We start from the raw sequence: 20,372 nt of genomic DNA, 5'->3' as shown, positions 1-20,372 counted from the left end.
GGCATGCTACGGCCACAGCAATCCATGAACTGGTCACCATATTAAAAAGCAGGGAGGAAGAGAGGCTGTGCTGACTTGTCTCTTTCTTAGGGACCTCACACTTCTCTTGGTCAACCCTGCTTTCTTCTCCAGGTGTTCCCAAACCGCTGGTTCCATACTCCATTCCAGAACTTGTCCAGGGGTGGATAGCATGCTTATTTATACACAGCTTCAGGATTTACTTTTGCAATCATCAGTAAAAATTGGGCCACGTGACACCTTCTTGGTATCTAATTTTTATGTGACTCTGTTGGCCATGCACGTGGTATTCTTTGAAACATCTTATACACATGTGTCTTTAAACACTGTTTTGTATGCTCTCTGTTGGTTCTTTCCAACTCCCGGAACTGAAATAGTTCGAGTCACAAGCCAGGACCTTGTTGGTCTGGAGCAGCCTGAGCCTCTGACTTTCTGTGAGTGTCTTAGCCACACCGGTCCATCACGCTGCAGGGAAGGTGTGAAAGCCAAACAGAAACTGGTGCCATTTGCCCCTCCATCGGATCATGCGCCCCAAGCAGACTCAGTCATTCTACTCTCTCTTTCAGAACGTGTTTTAAAGGCTTTTTCTTATTCTTAAATTTGGGGGGAGGTAAGTTTCAGCTTAGTGTAACCTTATTCTTCTGGTTCTAAACTATGTGTTTTATTTATTTTTGGAAAGGGGGCCTGCAGGGAGGAATGCTCAGAAAGGTGAGAGTTCAAATCTAGATTGTCTATGAATCTAGGCAGTTGAGACTCCATTTCCTCAACTGGAAAATGAGGGACTTCCCTGGTGGTCCAATAGTTAGGAATCTGCCTCCCAAAGCAGAGGGCATGAGTTCAGTCCCTAGTTGGGGAACTAAGGTCCTAAATGCTGCCAAGGTGCAGCCCCCTCAAAAAAGGAAAACAAGCACAGCATCCTTTGTCTGATAGGGTGCCTGTGATAATTCAGTGCAACGCTGAATATGAAGTGCTCAGCACAGCCCTTGGTATACAAAAGATGCTCAGCAAATCTTCACCATCCGTTTGAGCAAAGGTGTCTCCTTCCTCAGATGATATAGATTCTCCTCTGAGCTCGGAGAACTTCCCACTTCCCTCTTTTTCTCATGAGCAACTTCCCACTTTTCTTTCTTGTGAGCATCGAGGACCATCTTGTTTCTCCCTTTCACTCTGTTAACTGTGCTCTGTCTTAAAAATTTCTGTTATGGATAGTCTGTTTTGAACTTTCTTGAATCTACTTGTATAAACTCAGTTCCGGGGAAAAGCAGTGCCTGCTTGAACCATCCAAGGGCCAAAGGACCAGTTTCCATGACAGTCTACCTCATGGCAGAACCACCAACATTGACAATAGATCTGGCTGGAATAATCCTCCCAGTGTGAGGCAGGCAAATCCCTCGGCCCAGAAATCAGGCTTAATTGGAAATTAAATTGCATCTCCATGCCAACTGCAGGAAGCTTATATCCACAGCTAATTTATCAAGGTGATGCCTTATCTCTGAGAAGCACGTGGGAATAGGGCGGCTACATCAGCAAGGTTACAAGCTTGTATCTGATGAGATGAGCTTTCTTTAAAGTGAAGCTTGAACCCTTCTGGTTCTTCATTTTGGGATTCCTGCCCTTACTGGCTGCCTTCTCTTTGCCAGGCACCATGCCAGGACCTAGAGATGTCGATGCTGCGGGAACTTGCGCTGAACGCTCACTGCTCTGAGCCAGGGGCAGAAAGATCCCCAAGCCACAGCGCTTCACTTAGTTATCCAGAGGTGAGTGCTGAGGAAGGTAGAGAGCATCACAGATAACTTCATGGCTAAGAACCATTGTTTAACACCGGTACTAGTAGTCCACAATGGTCAGGGTGACCAGACTCTTCACTAACACCTTTACACCCATTTATTCCATTTATACAATTCTCCAGGCAATGGTAGTAAACAGATACATGATTTCATTATCACCACTTTACTGATGAGGAAACTGGGACCGAGGAAGTACTTAACTTGCCTGAGGTCATTGTCACTCAGTTAATAGGTGGCAGAGCTGGGATTTATTTATTTAGGCGGCACCACACAGCACATGGGATCTTAGTTCCTTGACCAGGAATTGAACCTGAACCCCCTCCACTGGAAGCATGGACTCTTAGCCACTGGAGCATCAGGGAAGTCCCTAGAGCTGGGGTTTAAACTAAGGTCACTTCTTAGTGAAGTCAATGCCTTTAAACACTATATGATACCGCCCCTTTGTTTTCCTCAACTATGAGGTTTTTAAAATGTCCACCTATAAAAGGGCTTCCTTGGTGGCTCAGAAGGTAAAGAAACTTCCTGCAACGCAGGAGACCTGGGTTTGATTCCTGGGTTGGGAAGATCCCCTGGAGAAGGGAATGGCAACTCGCTCTAGTAGTCTTGCCTGGAGAAACCATGGACAGAGGAACCTGGCAAGCTATAGCCCATAGGGCACAACTGAGTGACTAACATAATAGAAGGGTTGCAAAATTAGTATCTAGGAGACACATACCCTTCACCTTGGTTCACAAATTATTATCAATATTTTGCCATATTTACACTCCTTCTGTGTGTGTGTGTGTGTTGACTCATTTGAGGGTAGTTTCAGGGTTACAGAACACAAGTCTGGTTTGGAAACCAGGTGAGGATGAGTGTGGCTGGAGGAGAAGGTGTTTGTGTTGGAGGAGATATGAGCAGGAAGTGGGGTGGGACCACAGGGTACAGGCTTTGAGCTCCAGGCCCAGAAGTTTGGGCATGCTCTAATATGAAGAGGACATAATGCAATGAAGACATAACTTTTATTGAAGCTATTGGGAAGAATTAAAAAATTAAAGATGTGTATTCAGCGAATGATATTTTATGGTCTGATTAAATATACACGCTTATTGAAGACAAAGCAGAGAATATAGTTCTTCTATCAAGAAGAACTTTAAAAAATAACCATGTATCTCAGCTAAAACCCAGGATTTCTGTTTGTGTCTTTTCTGTTTTACTTTTTCTGTCCATGTATCTATTCACAGATTGGAGTCTCATTGTACATAGAGTTTTGTGATCTGATTTTTTTACCTGATATTATGTCAATAGCATTTCTGCTTGTTATTAAGTAGTCCTCAAAATAATTTTTCAAAGGTTTAATATTATTGCACCAGATGGATGAATCAAAATTTATTTAGCCCACTATTTTTTGACAAGTTGAGATCATCTCCAATTTTTCACTATTGTAATGCAATACCCTTATGCACACCCCTGAATAAAAAGTCTTTGTGTACATCTCTGATGATCTGCTTAGAGTAAATTTCCAGAAGTAGGGCTCCTGGGTTAAATGAACCATCTCTTTGTCAGCCCTGGTGTGGAGGAGACAGGAGGGGAGAATCGGGAAGAGATGTGGCCTGCCAGCTGCATCAAAGCAGTGAGACATGATGAGAGCTTGGACTTTGGGGACAATGCTGAGAACGGAAAGAGTGACAGACAAGAGAACCACAGGGGGAAGATAATCAATGGGACTCAGGGAGCAAGATAACCGAAGGTGCAAATTGGAGATGTGAAAGTTGGACTATAAATAAGGCTGAGTGCAGAAGAATTGATGCTTTTGAACTGTGGTATTGGAGAAGACTCTTGAGAGTCCCTTGGACTGCAAGGAGATCGAACCAGTCAATCCTAAAGGAAATCAGTCCTGAGTATTCATTGGAAGGACTGACGCCAATACTTTGGCCACCTGATGGGAAGAACTGACTCATTTATAAGACTCTGATGCTGAGAAAGATTGAGGGCAGGAGGAGAAGGGGACGACAGAGGATGAAACGGTTGGATGGCATCACTGACTCAATGGACATGAGCTTGGGCTAACTTGGGGAGATGGTGAAGGACAGGGAAGCCTGGCATGCTGCAGTCCATGGGGTCACAAAGAGTAGAACACAGATGAGCTACTGAACAAAAACACACTGAGGACATGTATGGAGAAACAGTGAAGTCAGGAGAGAGAGGTTTGCTTGGCTTTCACGAGTGTTGACTAGAGGCCACAGGAAGACATGCAAATAGGAAGACTTGTGATCTATCCTCCCTTCCTTTCTTCCTTTCTCCATTCCATTGAATTAGGATCACTGGCACCTTGCTAGGGAGAATAAATGTGGACAGAAAGATGGACTCGAGAAGACAGAACACAGAAGCAAAGGCTTTAATGGGCATGCAGGGCAGAGACTACCAGGAAAGAAAAGAAGACTCAGAGGCCTAGGTTCCAGGGCCAGCTTTGCTTCCCATTGCGTTGTCCCCTCCTGAGCATCTCGTCTGCCTGGTGGCCTGCTCAGTTTCTCTGGCCCAGGTGCTGGGAAAGCAGCTACAGCCAGGACAGCCCCTGCCCTTGTGGAGCTGGACTGTCAGTGGACAAACCAGGCCAGAGACAAAGGAATAAACGTGTGACGGAAATGCAGGAGTGCTGTTCAGGAAAATGAGACAGCCTCAGAGGGTAGAATATGCTGTTGTGTGTAGAGGGAGATGAGGATCTCAGACAGGAAAGGATTTGAATGAAGTGCGGGAGAGAAGCAGAGGAAAGCTGGTGGAGTGTGTCCAGAGAGAGGACAGAGTGACTGTCAGGACCCGGGGGTTAGGACCTGGTGTTCCAGCAAGAACAGCATGGCCTGGTGGTAGGAGGAGAATGTCAGCAGAGTAGGAGGCCAGAAATGCAGGGACAGATCATGCAAAGGCCGTAGGGACTTCCCTGCTGGCCCAGTGGTTGAGAATCTGCCTTTTGATGCAGGGGACGAGGGCTCCATCTCTGGTCAGGCGCAAGCTGCTGGGCAACGGGGTCTGCATCCCGCAGCTACGGAGCCTGTGAGCCGCAACGGAGACCCTGCCTGCTGCAGCTAAGGTCTGCCGCACTCAAATAAATAAATACAAATAAAGTCAACCCTTTATTAAAAAAAAAAAAGGCTATAGACCACAGAGGAAAGTCTGTATTTGACTCTGAACCTGGCAAGAAATCACTGGAGGCAGAGTTGCGAGGAAGCGGATTATGTATTCTAAAAATATGGGAATGGATAAAGAGCGATGGTTGAATGGATAAAAAAAAAAAATTACGGTTAATCCCTACTCTAGAGTATTATTCAGCCTTAAAAAGGAATGGAATTCTGACACATTCTACATGGATAAACCTTGAAAATATTATGCTAAGTGAAATAAGCCAAGTGCAAAAGGGCAAATGCTGTGTGACCCCACTTACATGAGGGACCGACAATAACCACATTCATAGAGGAAGTAAAGGTGTGGCCAGGAGCTGGTGGAGGAGGGAATGGGGCGTCATTGTTGGATGGGGACAGAGCTTCAGTGTGGGAAGATGGAAAGTTCTGTAGCTACACGGTGACGACGGCTGTACAACACTGTGAAACGCAATTGATGCCACCGAATCGTACACCTCAGAATGGTCAATTTCATGCTACATACATTTATGACAATACAAAATGTGGGAGGAATGCTATGTAAAGAATTGTCTGTGGGGTGTATTAGTTTCCTAGGGCTGCCTTAACAAAATACCACAGACTAGGCAGCTTAAACAATAGGAGTATTTTTCTCTGCGGCTCTGGATGCTGGAAGTCCGAGCCCAAGGTGCTGGCAGAGCTCGTTTCTGGCGAGGCTCTCTCCTCTGCTCGCAGAGGCCGCTGTGTTCTCACCGTGTCTGCACGTGGCCTTTTCGCTGCGTGCGTGTCTCTCCTTGTAAGGACACTGGTCTCATCAGATCAGGGCCCCACCTCATTGAACCTGAAATACTTGTTTTAAGTCTTATCTCGAAATATAGTAAGTCCCCTGGATACTCACGAGTTCCATTTTGAAAGTGTGTCTGTAAGCCCAATTTGTTTGTAAGTTCAACAAAGTTTCCCTAGGTGTCCGACTAACACAACTGACTATATAGTACTTTTCCGTAATAGGTTTATAATGCTTTTCACGTCAATAATATTTAAAAAATGAACACAAAAAATAAAGAAAGCATTTTAAATCTTAAGTCGCTAAGTCGTGTCTAGCTTTTGCGATACCATGGACTGTAGCCCGCCAGACTCCTCTGTCCATGGGATTTTCCAGGCAAGACTACTGGAGTGGGTACCATTTCCTTCTCCAATTTCAAACCTTATGGTACAGTATCTTGAAAAGCACAGCAGTACAGCAACAGCTGGTGCTTCTTAGCAGCTGATGTAAAAGCATCAGCGCTGGTTTTACACTTGCTTCTGAACATCCTGGGCTTGAAATGAAGATGCTGCATTACTGTGCTCTGCACAATATTGTAAAGGACACAAAAGCACAACCCCTTGCACAGGACGCACACACGTGACAGTCGTGACCCAGGAACTTAACTTACATGATGGAACCTGCGAACGCGCGTTCACGTCTTTGAAAGCTGGCAACTTGAAGGCTGCTATGCAGGGGGCTTACTGTACAGCCTGAACACAGTTAGGGCCTCGGCACGTGAACGGGGGCGGGGAGCACAGAAAAGCCCATAATGGAGGATGTCAGTGCTGAGGGCTTGGATGCAGAGAGTGCTTCTTTGGTACTGTATGCGAGCTTCAGAGTCATAGCTCTGGCTTTGTCATCTTGGGCAAAATAATCAACCTCTCCCAGCCCCAGGGTGGGAATAACAGAAGAAGGTAACTCATAGCGCCAGGCTGGATTGACTGCAGGGATCCTTGTAAAACCTTAGCAAACAAATAGTACACAATGAATGGACAGCGGCTGTTATTATTCCTCATATGGGGCCTGTTGGGTTTGGCAGGACAGGCTGCTGCTTTTCGACGGGTGAGGCCAGGACAGGGTTAATCAGCACAAGGACGGCAGGAGGGTGCTGCAGTCCAATACGCCTCAGGGCTGTGGTTTAGGAGTATCCCAAGGCACAGCCGGTTCCCAACTGATGTTTTCAGATAGCGAGCTGCAAGCCTGGGCTTGGCTTTGCCTGTCAAGCACAGATGGTTTGAAAAATGCCACCCCAACTGGCCCAGGGTTAATCAAAAGATTACAGAAAGAAAATTGGGTAGGCTAACCCCAGCCTCTCAGACACAAGCCTCTGAATCACAACTACCCTTCTGACTCCTGCTCCATTATCTGCCTCAGCTTCTAAACCACCTCATTCCAGCAAGAAATGAAAACTGGCTGGGCTGGAATTACAATGGGAATGCTTGCTGGGTGGTATTTCTTTTCTTCCCCCTCTGTGCAATCTCAGCTATTGGGCTAGTTCTCCCATATTTTTTGTGGTTGGGCTGGGGAAGGGGAATCTGTGCATGAGGATCTGGGGTGTAGTTGGGGGGCGGTGAGTCACAGAGCTCAGGGGAATTCTCCAGAGTTGTGCTGCTTGGGTCAGAATGGAGGCCTTGAAACCTGTGCCACCTCTTTGTTAAGCTGGGAAAGAACCAGTTTTGTCTTTATTACTTTCCTACACCAGATCTGAATTTCAGAAATGAAGGGAGTGTCATGTAGGGAGTAAAACTGGAACTTGGAGGCAGACAGCCTGATTTCCAAGTCTGGCTGTGTTCCAAGCTGGCTGTGTGACCTGGAGCCAGACACTTCCGCTCCTGAAGCCCAGAACTTCTCAGCCGTCAAGAGGGTTAGTGGGAGCTCTCCACCTCCTGGGGTTCTTGTGTGTATTAAATAAAACTGTGTACAGTGCTCACAGCAATGTCAGGCATAGAGCAGATGCCATGCATAGTGTTACAAGGACTGCTGGGAAATCTTAAAGTTCTAAAACTGGAAGGGATCTTTGAAACCAGCCACTCCCTCATTTTCGTGATGACGACACTGAGGCCCAGAGAAGGGAGGGATCTGGAATCAAAGCCAGGCCCAGCTCCCAGTCAGCTGCTCTTTGCAGCTCTAAGACCACGAAATGGAACTCGATGGCTTTAGGAAGACAGGACCACAGTTAGCTTTGCATTCATGGCCCTCCTGCCATCATCCCAACAGGAAGAAGGCTTTCTCGTGGAGCGTACAGGGAGGGGGCCGACGGCGGTCATAAACATCTTCACTGGTGTCTCTTCCTGGAGTGCTGGCTTCCATTGCATCCAGCTGGCCTGGGGAGCCTGTGTGACCTCCCCTCTGTGCATCTGGCCAGCCTCCATGGACGGGCAGCAAGGGCAATCCCATAGAGCATGCAAGAACCAGGGTGGAGGGGTGGCCAGGCCCTTGGTCTTACTTGCACTGACCCTTCACCTCATCAAGGTCACTGTGGCTGGTGACTTCTATCAACCTCCTGCACAGAAATTCAGAACAGGAAGATGGGGCATGGGAGGCCTCCACACTAGCCTAACAAAGCCCAGGCCTCAGAAAAGGACTCCAGTCACACTTTCCTGAGTGTTGCTGGGCAGGGAAAGCAGTCGGTCATCATTTATTCAACATCCATCCACAGCTCGAGGCATCACCAATAAGGCCCATGCGGCAACTGTGCCTACTCTCAGAGGGGCAAGGGAATGGTCAATACAAACATAAAACCACTGAATAAAAAGGATAATTTCAGCTGTGGACAAATCCTTGTTTACAAAGACGTAATTCAGAGCGGCTGAGGGTGGAGGTGGCAACTTTGGAGGAGCAGGGCATCTAGAGAAGATCCGGAAGAAGCCTTGACTCAGGCCTTGTTTCTTTGGCCTCTGCCTCCTTCCTGCCAGCTACAAGTCCAAGGTCTAACCCCAGGAAAGGAAGAGAAGGGTGGGAATGTGGCTCTTCCTGGGCAGCTGTTCTGTGCTTGGTGCTGGGGGTGTCACAGGCGCCCTCTCCTCGTAGCCCCACGAGGAGGGAGAGACTGGCCCCATTTTTCAAGGGAGGACACAGACTCAAGGTGGGACATGGCTTGCCCTGGGCTGCCCTGCCAGGCAGGGGCAGGATTCGAAGCCAGGGCTGCCTGGCTCCAGAGCTGTGCATCCCCTGCGTCTTCCAGCCTTCCATGGCTGCTTCACCCGACCCCATCTGTTCTCACGAATCAACAGTTCTCTGGGACATGGGACTTACAGTCTGGTGAGAGAGGTAATCCAGGGAAGATTCTGCCACCTGAGCAGAATGGGGAAAGTGAGGGTCACACTGGCATGGCCAGGGACCTCCGAACCTCCCAACACTGAGCAAGACCTGATTTGAGCCACTGTGTCTTCATGTTGCAGCCCTCACACCTGCCAGAGGGGCCCACTTCCAACTACTTTTAATTTGAAACAAACTAGGTGCTCCCCCGTGGTCTTAAAGTTAATAGGATGTCTGTGCAGCAGGGCTGGGATAAGCAGCCTTGAACAAATCCTTCCTGCCTGGTATGGGTGTCATGTGGAACAGAGGCCTGGGGGCCCAGAGAGGGACAGCCTGGGCAGGGGGAGGAGGTCCCACCCTCCTCTCTCCTCTGCTGTGGGACTAAGGGGACCCCAGAGTCCCAATCCCTGAGGAGAGCACCTGGCCAGCAAAATGAATCAAGGAGTGATGGGTCTGCCACAGAGGGACAAGGATAAGAGACCTGCAGGCTGGGATGAGGGCTACTGCACAGGGGAGAGCCAAAGCAAGCACACTGCCCACCCTGGCAGGCTCTGGCTTGGGACTGAGGAGGCAGGAATGCACTGGAATGATGGAACTTTCTGCTGATGGCAAGGTACAAATGCTCAGAGGTTGCCAGTTGCAACCAAGGAAGAGGTTGTGCTCACACAGACTCAGTGCTTACCTGCATGGCTGGGACAGCAGACTAGATCGGACTGGGGGTGGTGGGGACCTTAATTTTCCCAGCAAAGATGGGTGCGCACAAGTTGAGCTTCTCAGGAGGCGGGTGGTGTCCTCCTTTTGACAGAGGGCACTGTCACATCTCACAGGTTGCAAGATCCCCAGAGGCAAGGTCATTGCTTTCCTAGATAATTCTAGTAAAGAGTCGATGTCTCTATTCTAGTCTTCCTGATGACATAAAACTTGTGTATTTCTCCACTGGCATGACCATGTTTCACACTTGCCCTCTAAGAATGGAGAGCGGTGAGGGAGGGTCCCTCGTGGGTGCAGAGTTGGCCCACCATTCAGTAGGTGCTCAGACCCCAGAGATGATAGCGAGGCCAGGTGGGCACACGTGCATCTGTCTTGCTGACCTTGGAGTGTGGGGGTGTTCCCTTTACCCATCAGTGTTCCTTAATCCAGGCCATGCCACATTATGGAATTTGTCCCAACTCCTTGCAAGACAGATGGCTGCCCTGAATTGATTCAGCAGGTACAATCATTTCTGACAAACACACCTACAAAATTAACGAGAAGCTGGGGGAACTCTCCTGGTCACAAGGTGGGGAGCATGCCTGCAGGGGCATCTTCCTCAGCCCTGGGGACAGGGAAGCACCTGGTCTTGACTCCACTAGAACCCGACTTCTAATTCCAGCCCTGCTACTCATCGCCAGCTAGGCCACCTGGCTTAGCTAAAGGTCAGTTTCCTTAAAATTGTAAAAATGGTTTGAAATGATTGCAATGCCTACTTCCAGGGTCAGGAGGGACTTGCTCTCAACTCCCTACAAGTGCAGAGTCGCCCCCTTCCCAGCAAGCTGCCAGCCTGTGACTTGTATTATCCTTGTTAAATGAGAAAACAGCCTTTCGTGGTTGATATCGCTATTATCTCCAATGAACAAGGAGGAACTTTGGTTTGGGGAGGTTTTGCAACTCACCCAAATTCACACAGCTGGTGTACCGCAGGGTTGGGACTCCAGCCCAGCCTGCCCGAGGGCAGAGTCCTCCCCAGGTTCAAGGTCAGTTTCTTGAGGCCCATGAACAGCAGTGAAGAGATGGCAAGAGGCACAGCTTGTCTCCAGTGGGTCTGAAGCTGAGCTCCTGCAGTGCAGAGAGAAGTGACCTGGGCCAGGACAGGAGGGGGAGTTGGGGCTCCAGGTCAAAGTCCTTGAGATAAATCTTACAAGATCAGCACTGCCCCGCTTTTGACCCCGCAGCCACATGGGTGGTCAGGACAACTGAAGCTCTCCTGGATTGGATTCCTACCTCCTGCTTTGCTTTGCCTTTGCCATCTGTGCCTGGGGTGACAAATGGGTTTACAAAATGCAGAAGGAAATGGGCTTAAACCTCCCCAGCCAGAGGGGAGCCTGCACGACCTCTAGCTTCTGCCTCCGAGTCCTGGAGTCTCTGAGCTAGACCTGAGGGGCCGGCTGCACGGGAACAGGAGGACGCAGGTCCCCTGGGGGCTGGAGCTCTGGGACTCCCGGCAGGGAGCTGGGCTTCTGCTAAGTTCTTCCTTAGAGCAGGGGAGGCCTGGCTCTGGGAGGCACACTCGTGGCTCCTGATCAGGGAGTCAGGTGTAAGAAATGTCAGTCTCAGCCCTGGGTGGGCCACAGGAGAGAAAGCTCAGGAGAAGGAAAAAGCAGAAGTTGCTCTCAGAGTCTGTGTTAGGGGCTCAAGAAACAAGCAGGAAGTGAGACATCCCTGCTATCAGATGCTCGCAGCCCTGAGAGTACCAGTTAACCACTGCGGGAGCACCACGGAACATTTCCGGGAGATCTGTTGCGCAGGAAGCTTTAGGCCGACCATCTTGTGTAATCTTATAAGGAGGACACTTATGATTCCACTTCACAGAGTAGGTAACTAAGGCCAGAGAGAGCACGAGGCTCCCCAGCAGAAAGCCCAAGATGTACTAGTCTGGCATCAAATTGCCTTTTCCACTGCATAATCGGCTTTCAAACTTCTTTTTTTTTAAGTAAGAAACTTGCTGTTAAATATCAACAAAATGCAGTAAGTAAAGCAAATCAAAGTAGAGCCGGAGGGGCAGGAGTGAAGGTGCCAGACACTTTCCCATCCCCACAACTCACACATGACCGCCCCTCTGTTGACAACTGAAAAGCCCTTCCCAAGACACAAAGAAGCTCAGGCAAGGTTCTGAATGATTTGTCTGTCTGGAAGCTTACCCTCTGGCCATAGGCTGAGCACCTCTGGGACAGAGGTGTGCACGGTGCTTCCTAGAAACTCAAGCTACTCCGGGTACCACCGCAGGGTGCCGTGCAGCGCTGCTTCACTCATTTAGCCCTACTGGTGGTGCACTCACTCTGCGCCGGGCCCTGGATGCCTAACTGGCCACAGTGGTGGGTAAAAACGCACCTGGCCCCTGCCCTCATAGAGCTCAAGTGAGGAAGGCAGCCTTTAGCTGATGTGTTCCTAAAAGAAAAGACAGATCACATATCGTGATCAAAGCTATGAAGGAAAAGACCGACGTCAAGGAGGAGGACCTGATCTGTTCACATCTGGAGATCTAGCCATGAGAAATCTAGGCCACCAGCCACTGAGACCACTAGGATGGGAGGGCTGGCATCAGAGGGAGGTGACCAGGACATGGGCATTCGTGGGCCCTCCCTGTTCCCCAGTTATTCCCAAGGCAGGCAGAAACGGTAAGCTGCTCCCGGGACCAGCTGGAGGTCCCTGGGAGTTTTACATTCCTCAGTCGCAAAAGGAGCAGAAAGAAATTCTTCTAAAGGTTGGATTATCACAAATCTAGGGCTCAGTGCAACGAATAATGAATAAGTGAAATCACAATGAAAATCAGAAATCATGATGCAAATGTCACGTGTCCACATAGGCTCTACTCTAAATTCACCTAGGGCTGGTCTATACATTAAAAAGACCTTTCTCCACTCCCCTGCTCTAGGCTTAGCCCTGCTTTCTTGGTTGTTTATTTTTAAAATATTTACCGAACACCTGGGGTGGGCAGAACTCTGGTTTCCCAGCATGTGCCTGGCGCAGAGCCAGGGCTGTGTAACCACTCAGGGCTCTCTGCGGAGCCAGGAGCAGCGTGCCACCCCGGTGCCTGCCGTGTCACCTCGCACGTGGGTCTGCAGAAACTCAGCACCGAAGCGGGTCCAGGGAAGTCCAGGCGGCCACTTGGTCCCCAGCGCTGGTCCCATGGAGCCCTTTCTGTGCCACACAGATCTCAGTCTCTGGGATCCTGAGTGGAGAGAGGGGGCCATCCTGACCCACCGGCTGGCTGCTCTGCAGAGGCTGAGGCTTCAATGAGCTCCCTCTGCCAGCGCCAACCTCATTCTGCTGCCCAGCCCCGGTGTGCCTTCTGGACTCGGTTGAGATGCCGCCTTTGGAGGAGCTCTTCACCTGCCTGGGTGTCTGTTCTCTGATGCCTCCCTCCGTCTCAGCACCAGCGTGACATCCCCATGGTGTCTGCATCTTGTGTCTGTGTCTTTGGTCTGTTTTCCCACCAGCATGCACATTTGTTGACAAAGGGCTCGAGTCTTATTCATCCATGTGTCCAGTGTCTTATGAGTGTGGCGCAGAACAGGTGCTCAATAAATGTTAAATGGATGATTATAGGTAAATATGCAGATGAAAGTATCTTCATGCTCATTTATTCAAATAGCCATCCACCCTCTGTCTTCTATACACACCCTTTTGCACACCCTCTCTCTGCCTGACTGGCCTCACCTGCTCACGCTCACTCCTGCTTGCTGCGTTAAGTCCTTCTGAGATCTCTCCCTGCTCTGATGCTGCCTGGAGTGTACAGCCCCGCCTGAAGTCAGATACATGAAAGAATTTGGAAGCCTGGATGGTCTGGGTCCCCTCTGCAGACCCATGCCCATCTCAGTCCTTGGCGGCTCCTTCACGTGGGGTCACTGCAACATGCCCCGCAAAGCGAGCCTGTGTCTCAGCTTCCCTGGATCCTTGCAACAAGGCTGGGAGGTAGACGGGTTAGATTCATTTTACAGATGAGGAAACTGAGGCTCAGAGAGGCTGTGACTTGCGTAAGGAACAAAGCTGGAGTTGAGACCTAGGTTGCCTAAGTCCAGGCCAAAGCTCTTTCCATCGCGTTCTGGGCAGCAGAGACTGGGATAGGATGCCGCTCACCACCCGTTAACCCCGAGAGCCAGAATCGCCGGTGTGAGAAGAAAGCACTCCATTCGTGTCAGAGGACTGAGTGGGGCCGCTCTGCGCGATCCTCTGAGCCCTCTGCTCTCTCCCCTCACCCCAGTCCACCCTGCCTGGAGCCCCTGGGAATTCTGCTTGGCAGCTGACTCTCAGTTTTGAGTTTTCATTCCACCTGGGGTTCCAGGAGGGGCAGTAACCTGTTTCACAAGTGCAGTGGGGGACAGAACAGGAGCGGCGAAAGGAGCGGAGAAAAGAAATAAGCAGAATCTCACCATCCTTCCTTCTATACCCACCTTACCATGTCACCAGGCTAGACCTGCCGGGCAGCCTTGACCCAGGTCATTAGAGAGGCTCATACACAGCCTTTATCGTCTCTCACTGTCGTTTTCAAAACCCCCATCAAGGGCTTGTGGGCCTCGCTCCTTCTCCAAATACCCTGTCCGCTGCTTCCCCCAAGACTCTTTCCTCCTGAACGAAGGGCATGAAAATTTAAAGACGTTTTTTCAGCCAGTGCAGTCACATCACGCTGCTGCTCTCTCTTCAAATTTTATCTCCAGAAAGTTTGCCAGAGTGTCTCTGAGTGCCTCATACTCCCTGGTACAGAGTGCGATGAGGGGCCCCAGACACAGGGATGGCCCAGAGACGTTAGCCACCCCTCTGTGTCCTGAGGCTGAATGGCACACAAGGAGCCCTGATTCTGGTCCACAAGCACCCTTTGTGGGCTACCTGGGCAGTCAGACCTGAAGACTCCCTGCCACCCCAGTTCTTGGGGCATGGGCTTACGTAGGAGACGCAGAAGGACAAGGGATCCCAAACCACAAAGAAATGATGAACAAAACCCCAGAAACGCGAGACCCTGGAACCCAAGAGGAGAAAGCTCTCGGCACATCAGACCCAGAGCTAATATAGATCCTGTATTCACCAGTGCACCACGGATTCCAGCCTCGAAGCCACTCCTGCTGGCTCCCTCCAGCGTCTCTGATCTGCAGAATTACTCACAGCCCACCGCATCAAACCTCTCTTTTATCAACAAGACACAACACTCCTCTGTGGATAACTTCTTGAAACTCTAGTCATTCTAAGCCGTTTCCAGTGCTCTGGGAAGGGTCCTGTCCCTCTGCCCGCCTGTAACCAATCAGCCACACACCACCAAATCCATTTCCAAAGTTCCGGGCAATTACAGCCGCTGAGCTCCCTGGCCTGGTGCCCGCCTGCTCAGAGCCAGGACCCAGGTTGTCAGCAACCCCGAAACCCAGCCACCAGTTTCTCCTCCAGCTTCCTCGGTGACCCAGGTGGACCGAAATGCCACGCTTACTGCACCGAGGCACTCGGACTGGCCAGACCACACCAAGATATAAAACGCGGGTCAAGGCCAGGCTCCCTACCTTTGCTGAGGGTCCCCGTGATGAGCTTAAAGATGGTCTGGGCAAATTTCACGAACCCAAGCTTGCATCTTTTGGAGCAGCCGCTCATGGTGGCAGAGGAAAGGCAGGTTGTGTTGTCAGCGCCCAGAAGGGAGGCACCCACCTTGCGTGCCCTGGAACTTGGAGCCTGCCTGCTCGGATCCTGAGAGATGGATGCACCCCAGAGGCTCCAGGAACAGCACAGCTGCCTCTGCAGTGAGTCCGGCTTCTGCATCCAGAGAGCCCACAGGGCACGGTGTCTGTTCCCTTCCTTCCTCCCGCCAAGCCCCTCCCGCTGTCCCCCCAAGTCCTCGACACGGGAGGACCTCCAGATGCCAGGCTGGGCCAGCACCGCCAGGGCAGAGGGCGCTGCGAGGGGATGGAGGAGGAGAGGGAAGCTGAGCAGAGCAGGGAGGGAGGAGCTGGAGCTCTCCCAGGCTTTGCTGACTGTCTTTCTTACATGGCAGTGGTAATGTAGCAATTAATACCCAAGTCAGAAGGGAGGGGACTGCTACGCAAAAACGCTCCACTCCACAGCCTCCCGGCTCGCTCTCCCGCTCTTTCCTTCCTGGTTAATCTAATAGATCAATTCTCTGAGCTGTGCCTGACTGGGACCTGGGAAGACTCCCCCCAGAGCGGGAGATCACTGCTTAGCGCTCAGTGGAAAGTTTGCAGGCAGCCTCTGAGTGGCCTGGTTTGCATCATGGAGAAGTCGGGCCAAGCGGGGAGCCCCACGGGAGCTGGGCTGTGTGGCTCCCTGGTGCCAGCAGCAGGGGCTGCCAGCCTCCGCAAAGTCACGCCCTTGCTGCCTCCTGGCTCCAGGTGCCTTTTCACCGACACCCCCAACACACGCCCACCCAGAGTCTGCCATTCAGCTCCAGCTCCCACCCCTGCAGAGCAGGTAAGAGTCTCCTTTCTCATCAGGGCAGCAGAGGAGTGCAAATAGGGCTTTTCTGGATGAAGAAAGTATTCCTCAGAGATGCATAGAGGAATGGCTGAAATTCAGACAATTTGACTACAGTACGATACTCTTAGAAGTAAAACTGCAAGGTAGTCGGCAAATGTGAACTCCAACTATGGCTTAACAAAAAGTCTGGCTGCCGTTCAGTACCATAGACTGTGTGGATTGGACAGAATATAAGGGGACATCTCATCCCATGCTCTAGACATGGCATGAACCTTCCCCATGACACCCCTACTTTACTTTCCTTGGTTATTTAAAGGGTTCCCAGGCACCCCACTCCAGTACTCTTGCCTGGAAAATCCCATGGATGGAGGAGCCTGGAAGGCTGAAGTCCATGGGGTCGCTGAGGGTCGGATACGACTGAACGACTTCACTTTCACTTTTCCCTTTCATGAATTGGAGAAGGAAATGGCAACCCACTCCAGTGTTCTTGCCTGGAGAATCCCAGGGACGGGGGAGCCTGGTGGGCTGCCGTCTATGGGGTCGCACAGAGTCGGACACAACTGAAGTGACTTAGCAGCAGGATGGGCCACCACCATGGGTACCACCCATCAATGCACTGTGGTTTCATTTGAATAGCAGATGCAAAATCTACCTAGAGTTGAACTAAGCCACGCCTTGAGAATGTCTTTTTCTTCCTTGCCATCAGCTTGACTATTATCTGCTTCTCTGGGATGTTTGAGAGAACTAGATTGCTTAAGAGCCAGAGAAGGGAGAACACCCATTGATAAAATGCCATATATGCCAGAACTCAAGCTCCATCTTCTGCAAGTCATGGGAAAGTGAATCTTGAAATGAACCTCAGCCCTCAGGGAAGTCACCAACAAATTCCAGAGACAGGCCGGTAGCACAGAGCCTTTCTCCAAATCCAAGTGCCCCTCACTCCTGACTTGCTGGGACAGTGTGAATCACACGCATTGCAGGAAAGAGCCTTGGTGGAAAATACCCCCTGAATTGGATGTCACAGAGCAGGGGTTCCCAGCCCCCAGGCTTAGACAGGACCCAGCCTGCACAGCAGGAGGCGAGCGGTGGGCAAGCAAGCAGAGCTTCATATGTATTTACAGATGCTCCCCATTGCTGGCATTACTGCCTAAGCTCCACCCCCTGTCAGATCAGCTGTAGCATTAGATTCTCACGGAAACATGAACCCTCCTATGAATTGTGTGCATGAGGGATCTCGGTTTCACGGTCCTTTGGAGAATCTAATGCCTGATGATCTGGGGTGGAGCTGAGGCGGTGATGCTAGCGCTGGGGAGTGGCTGCCACCGTCTCCCATCACCCCCAGGAAAACAAGCTCAGGGCTCCCACTGATTCTGCACTATGCTGAGTTGCATAATTATTTCATTATATATCACATTATGATAGTAATTGATATGAAGTTCACAATAAATATAATGCACTTGAATTATCTGGAAACCACTCCCCCTGACCCTCAGTTCAGTTCAGTCATTCAGTCATGTCCCACTCTTTGCAACCCCATGAATTGCAGCACATCAGGCCTCCCTGTCCATCACCATCTCCCAGAGTTCACTCAAATTCACGTCCATTGAGTCAGGGATGCCATCCAGCCATCTCAGCCTCTGTCGTCCCCGTTTCCTCCTGCCCCCAGTCCCTTCCAACATCAGAGTCTTTTCCAATGAGTCAACTCTTCGCATGAGGTGGCCAAAGAATTGGAGTTTCAGCTTTAGCATCATTCCTTCCAAAGAACACCTAGGGCTGATCTCCTTTAGAATGCACTGGTTGAATCTCCTTGCAGTCCAAGGGACTCTCAAGAGTCTTCTCCAACACTACAGTTCAAAAGCATCAATTCGGTGCTCAGCTTTCTTCACAGTCCAACTCTCGAATCCATACATGACCACTGGAAAAACCATAGCCTTGACTAGATGGACCTTTGTTGGCAAAGTAATGTCTCTGCTTTTCAGTATGCTATCTAGGTTGGTCATAACTTTTCTTCCAAAGAGTAAGCGTCTTTTAATTTCATGACTGCAGTCACCATCTGCAGTGATTTTGGAGCTCCCCAAAATAAAGTCTGACACTGTTTCCCTGACCCTTGGTCTATGGAAAAATTGCCTTCCGTGAAACTGGTCCCTGGTGCCAAAAAGGTTGGGGACCACTTGTCATAGGCCTTGAAATTGCCTTGTTATTCACTCTGTGTCTTAAAGTGAGGAAGGTCCCAACTAGAATGCATACGGTATCTGGAGATGTTAACGGCACTTAGTTTTCTGTACACTTGCTCACATATCCAGGACTTGGCAATCTCAGAGTCTGTGGTGTGGAGCTGAGCAGCCAGGATGCAGAAAGCACTGAGGGCCCAAGGATGCAGGAAACACCAACCCAGGTGCACCATGCACACACAGTTGGTGCCCTTCTGGGCCTAACGGCGGAGCAGATTCATCATGAGATGTGGAGCCCTCGTCAAGAACCATTCATCCAAGGAATGTGGCTCATTTTGCAGAGTCTTCGATCAGATGGAGACGCAGGGCAGGTTAATGTGGAAAAGAAGGAGAAAAGAGCTGGCGGTGGAACAGCACCTACTAGGCAAGGAGCTGGCCGAGGGCAGCACCACCTGGGCACCAAAGAAAAGTTAGAGAAAGATTAGAGGAGCATATGGCTTTGCTGAGGAGAGTACTGGCCTCTGGATGGAGAATTCACTTCAGAGGACAGGGAACTCTCAGCTACACCCAGCTGTTTCTCTCTTCCATCCCACAGAAGGGGAGGACATTGAAAACTGAGAAGACAAAAAAAAAAAAAAAATCAACCAACCAACCATTAAAAAATAAAGCTGGTGACTTTACTGACATCAGCTGACCCTGAACTTGATCTTTCAGCTGGAAACCTGGCCAGGAATCCTGCTGGAGCAGGGACTCCTAAAAGGCTGTCAGCAGCATCTAACTTACAATGACATGAGACGTCCGGGAAGTCACATGGGGGCTCCAGCTTCAGCTCGGGAATCTGGAACCCCAACCTCTGAACACGCAGGAGGAAAGAAGCAACCGTACTTGTTGTTTGAAGGATCAGGACAATCTTATAAACAAGTACCTCATGAGTCCTCCAAGAAAGACAGGTGATGGTTAAGCCGGTGGGTCTTTGCACCAGGTATTTAATCACTTACCTGCTCATTCCACACCTGCATATACTGAAAACATGCTATTACCATGGCCTCAATCCAGGCACTGAGTATACAGCGGTGGGCAAGACACACCAAGTCCTGGGCCCACCAAGTACCCATTCGCGTGGTGGGAGGACGAACACGGTCAGCCATCGTGTGTACGTATAAGACAGTGCTTCGAAGAAAAAGAAAGCTCCTACTTTACGGTGTCATCAAGGAAGCTTTCTCTCCATTAAAATGACATTTAAAAAGAGATTCCAAACCAGATGTAAAGCTCCCTGGGGTAATAACCAACCATTAGGGCTGAGGAACAGCAAGTGCAAAGGACAAAGACAGATATGAGATTCTAAGGTCGGCAATTCAGCAATTATCAAGCAAGCCAATGAGCCTCAGTTTTTCCTTCTGTAAAATGGGAAGAATAAGTCTTACCTCCAAAGGTTTGGGGGAGATTTACATGAAATCAATGTGATTAATTTAGCTTCTGGCATAATAAACCCCTTTGTTAGGGGCAAAGTTCCTTATTGACGCTCCGACTGCTGCCACTCTTGTTGGTGGGGCCGCCACTCCTGCCCTGTTCCCTAGAGCAACTCCGCACTCTGTAGGCAAAGCTTCATGCTCACTGGGAATCATGGAGCCAGGCGCCGATGCTTAATCTTCCCTAGTAGTAGCTCAGACACTAAGCATTTCAGATCCTCCTCTGAACACAGCAAAGCATCAAGTATCTGACTCGTCAATCTTAGATAAATGACTCAGGCCCAGAGAAGGTCACAGCATCTAAAACACCACAGAGCAAAATCCCCAGGAAAATGGGGAAGGTGTTTGGTGTGCCAAGCACATCCCCAGCCAAGGAAGGCAGGTTGTGCCCATATTGAATTCATGATGGGAGAGTACAGAGAGGATCCTTCTCTGCTCAAAACACATGCTATTCTGCAAACAAGGAGCAGAAGAGGCCACATGGAATTCAGATGGCATCAGGGAAATTAAACCATCAGCAGGCTTATAATTAGTCAGCCTCCCCCTACAGATGTGCCTTAGCCAAAGGAACTCAGGAAGATAGT

The 20,372-nt window shown here is 50.0% G+C and overlaps 1 protein-coding gene across 3 annotated transcripts in view; it reads right to left on the bottom strand.

Annotated features, from left to right (window-relative positions):
• KCNIP1 (potassium voltage-gated channel interacting protein 1) overlaps window positions 1-15,731 on the bottom strand; it is a 403,203-nt gene extending 387,472 nt beyond the window's left edge. For 2 of the 3 annotated variants that reach the window (XM_006075529.4, XM_045163645.1), the window contains exon 1: window positions 15,224-15,628. In XM_006075529.4, the coding sequence (XP_006075591.3) occupies window positions 15,224-15,476 (253 nt within the window). In that variant the 5' untranslated portion in view covers window positions 15,477-15,628. Of the gene's footprint in view, window positions 1-15,223 lie in introns of all 3 variants that reach the window. The other variant, XM_006075532.4, reaches the window with a different exon arrangement.
• Window positions 15,732-20,372: the final 4,641 nt, after the last annotated feature.

This window comes from Bubalus bubalis, chromosome 19 (genome assembly GCF_019923935.1).
Source record: "Bubalus bubalis isolate 160015118507 breed Murrah chromosome 19, NDDB_SH_1, whole genome shotgun sequence".
In the NCBI taxonomy this organism is placed as follows: domain Eukaryota; kingdom Metazoa; phylum Chordata; class Mammalia; order Artiodactyla; family Bovidae; genus Bubalus; species Bubalus bubalis.
The sequence above is the reverse complement of the archived record's forward strand: the minus strand, read 5'-3'. Positions and strand labels throughout refer to the sequence as shown.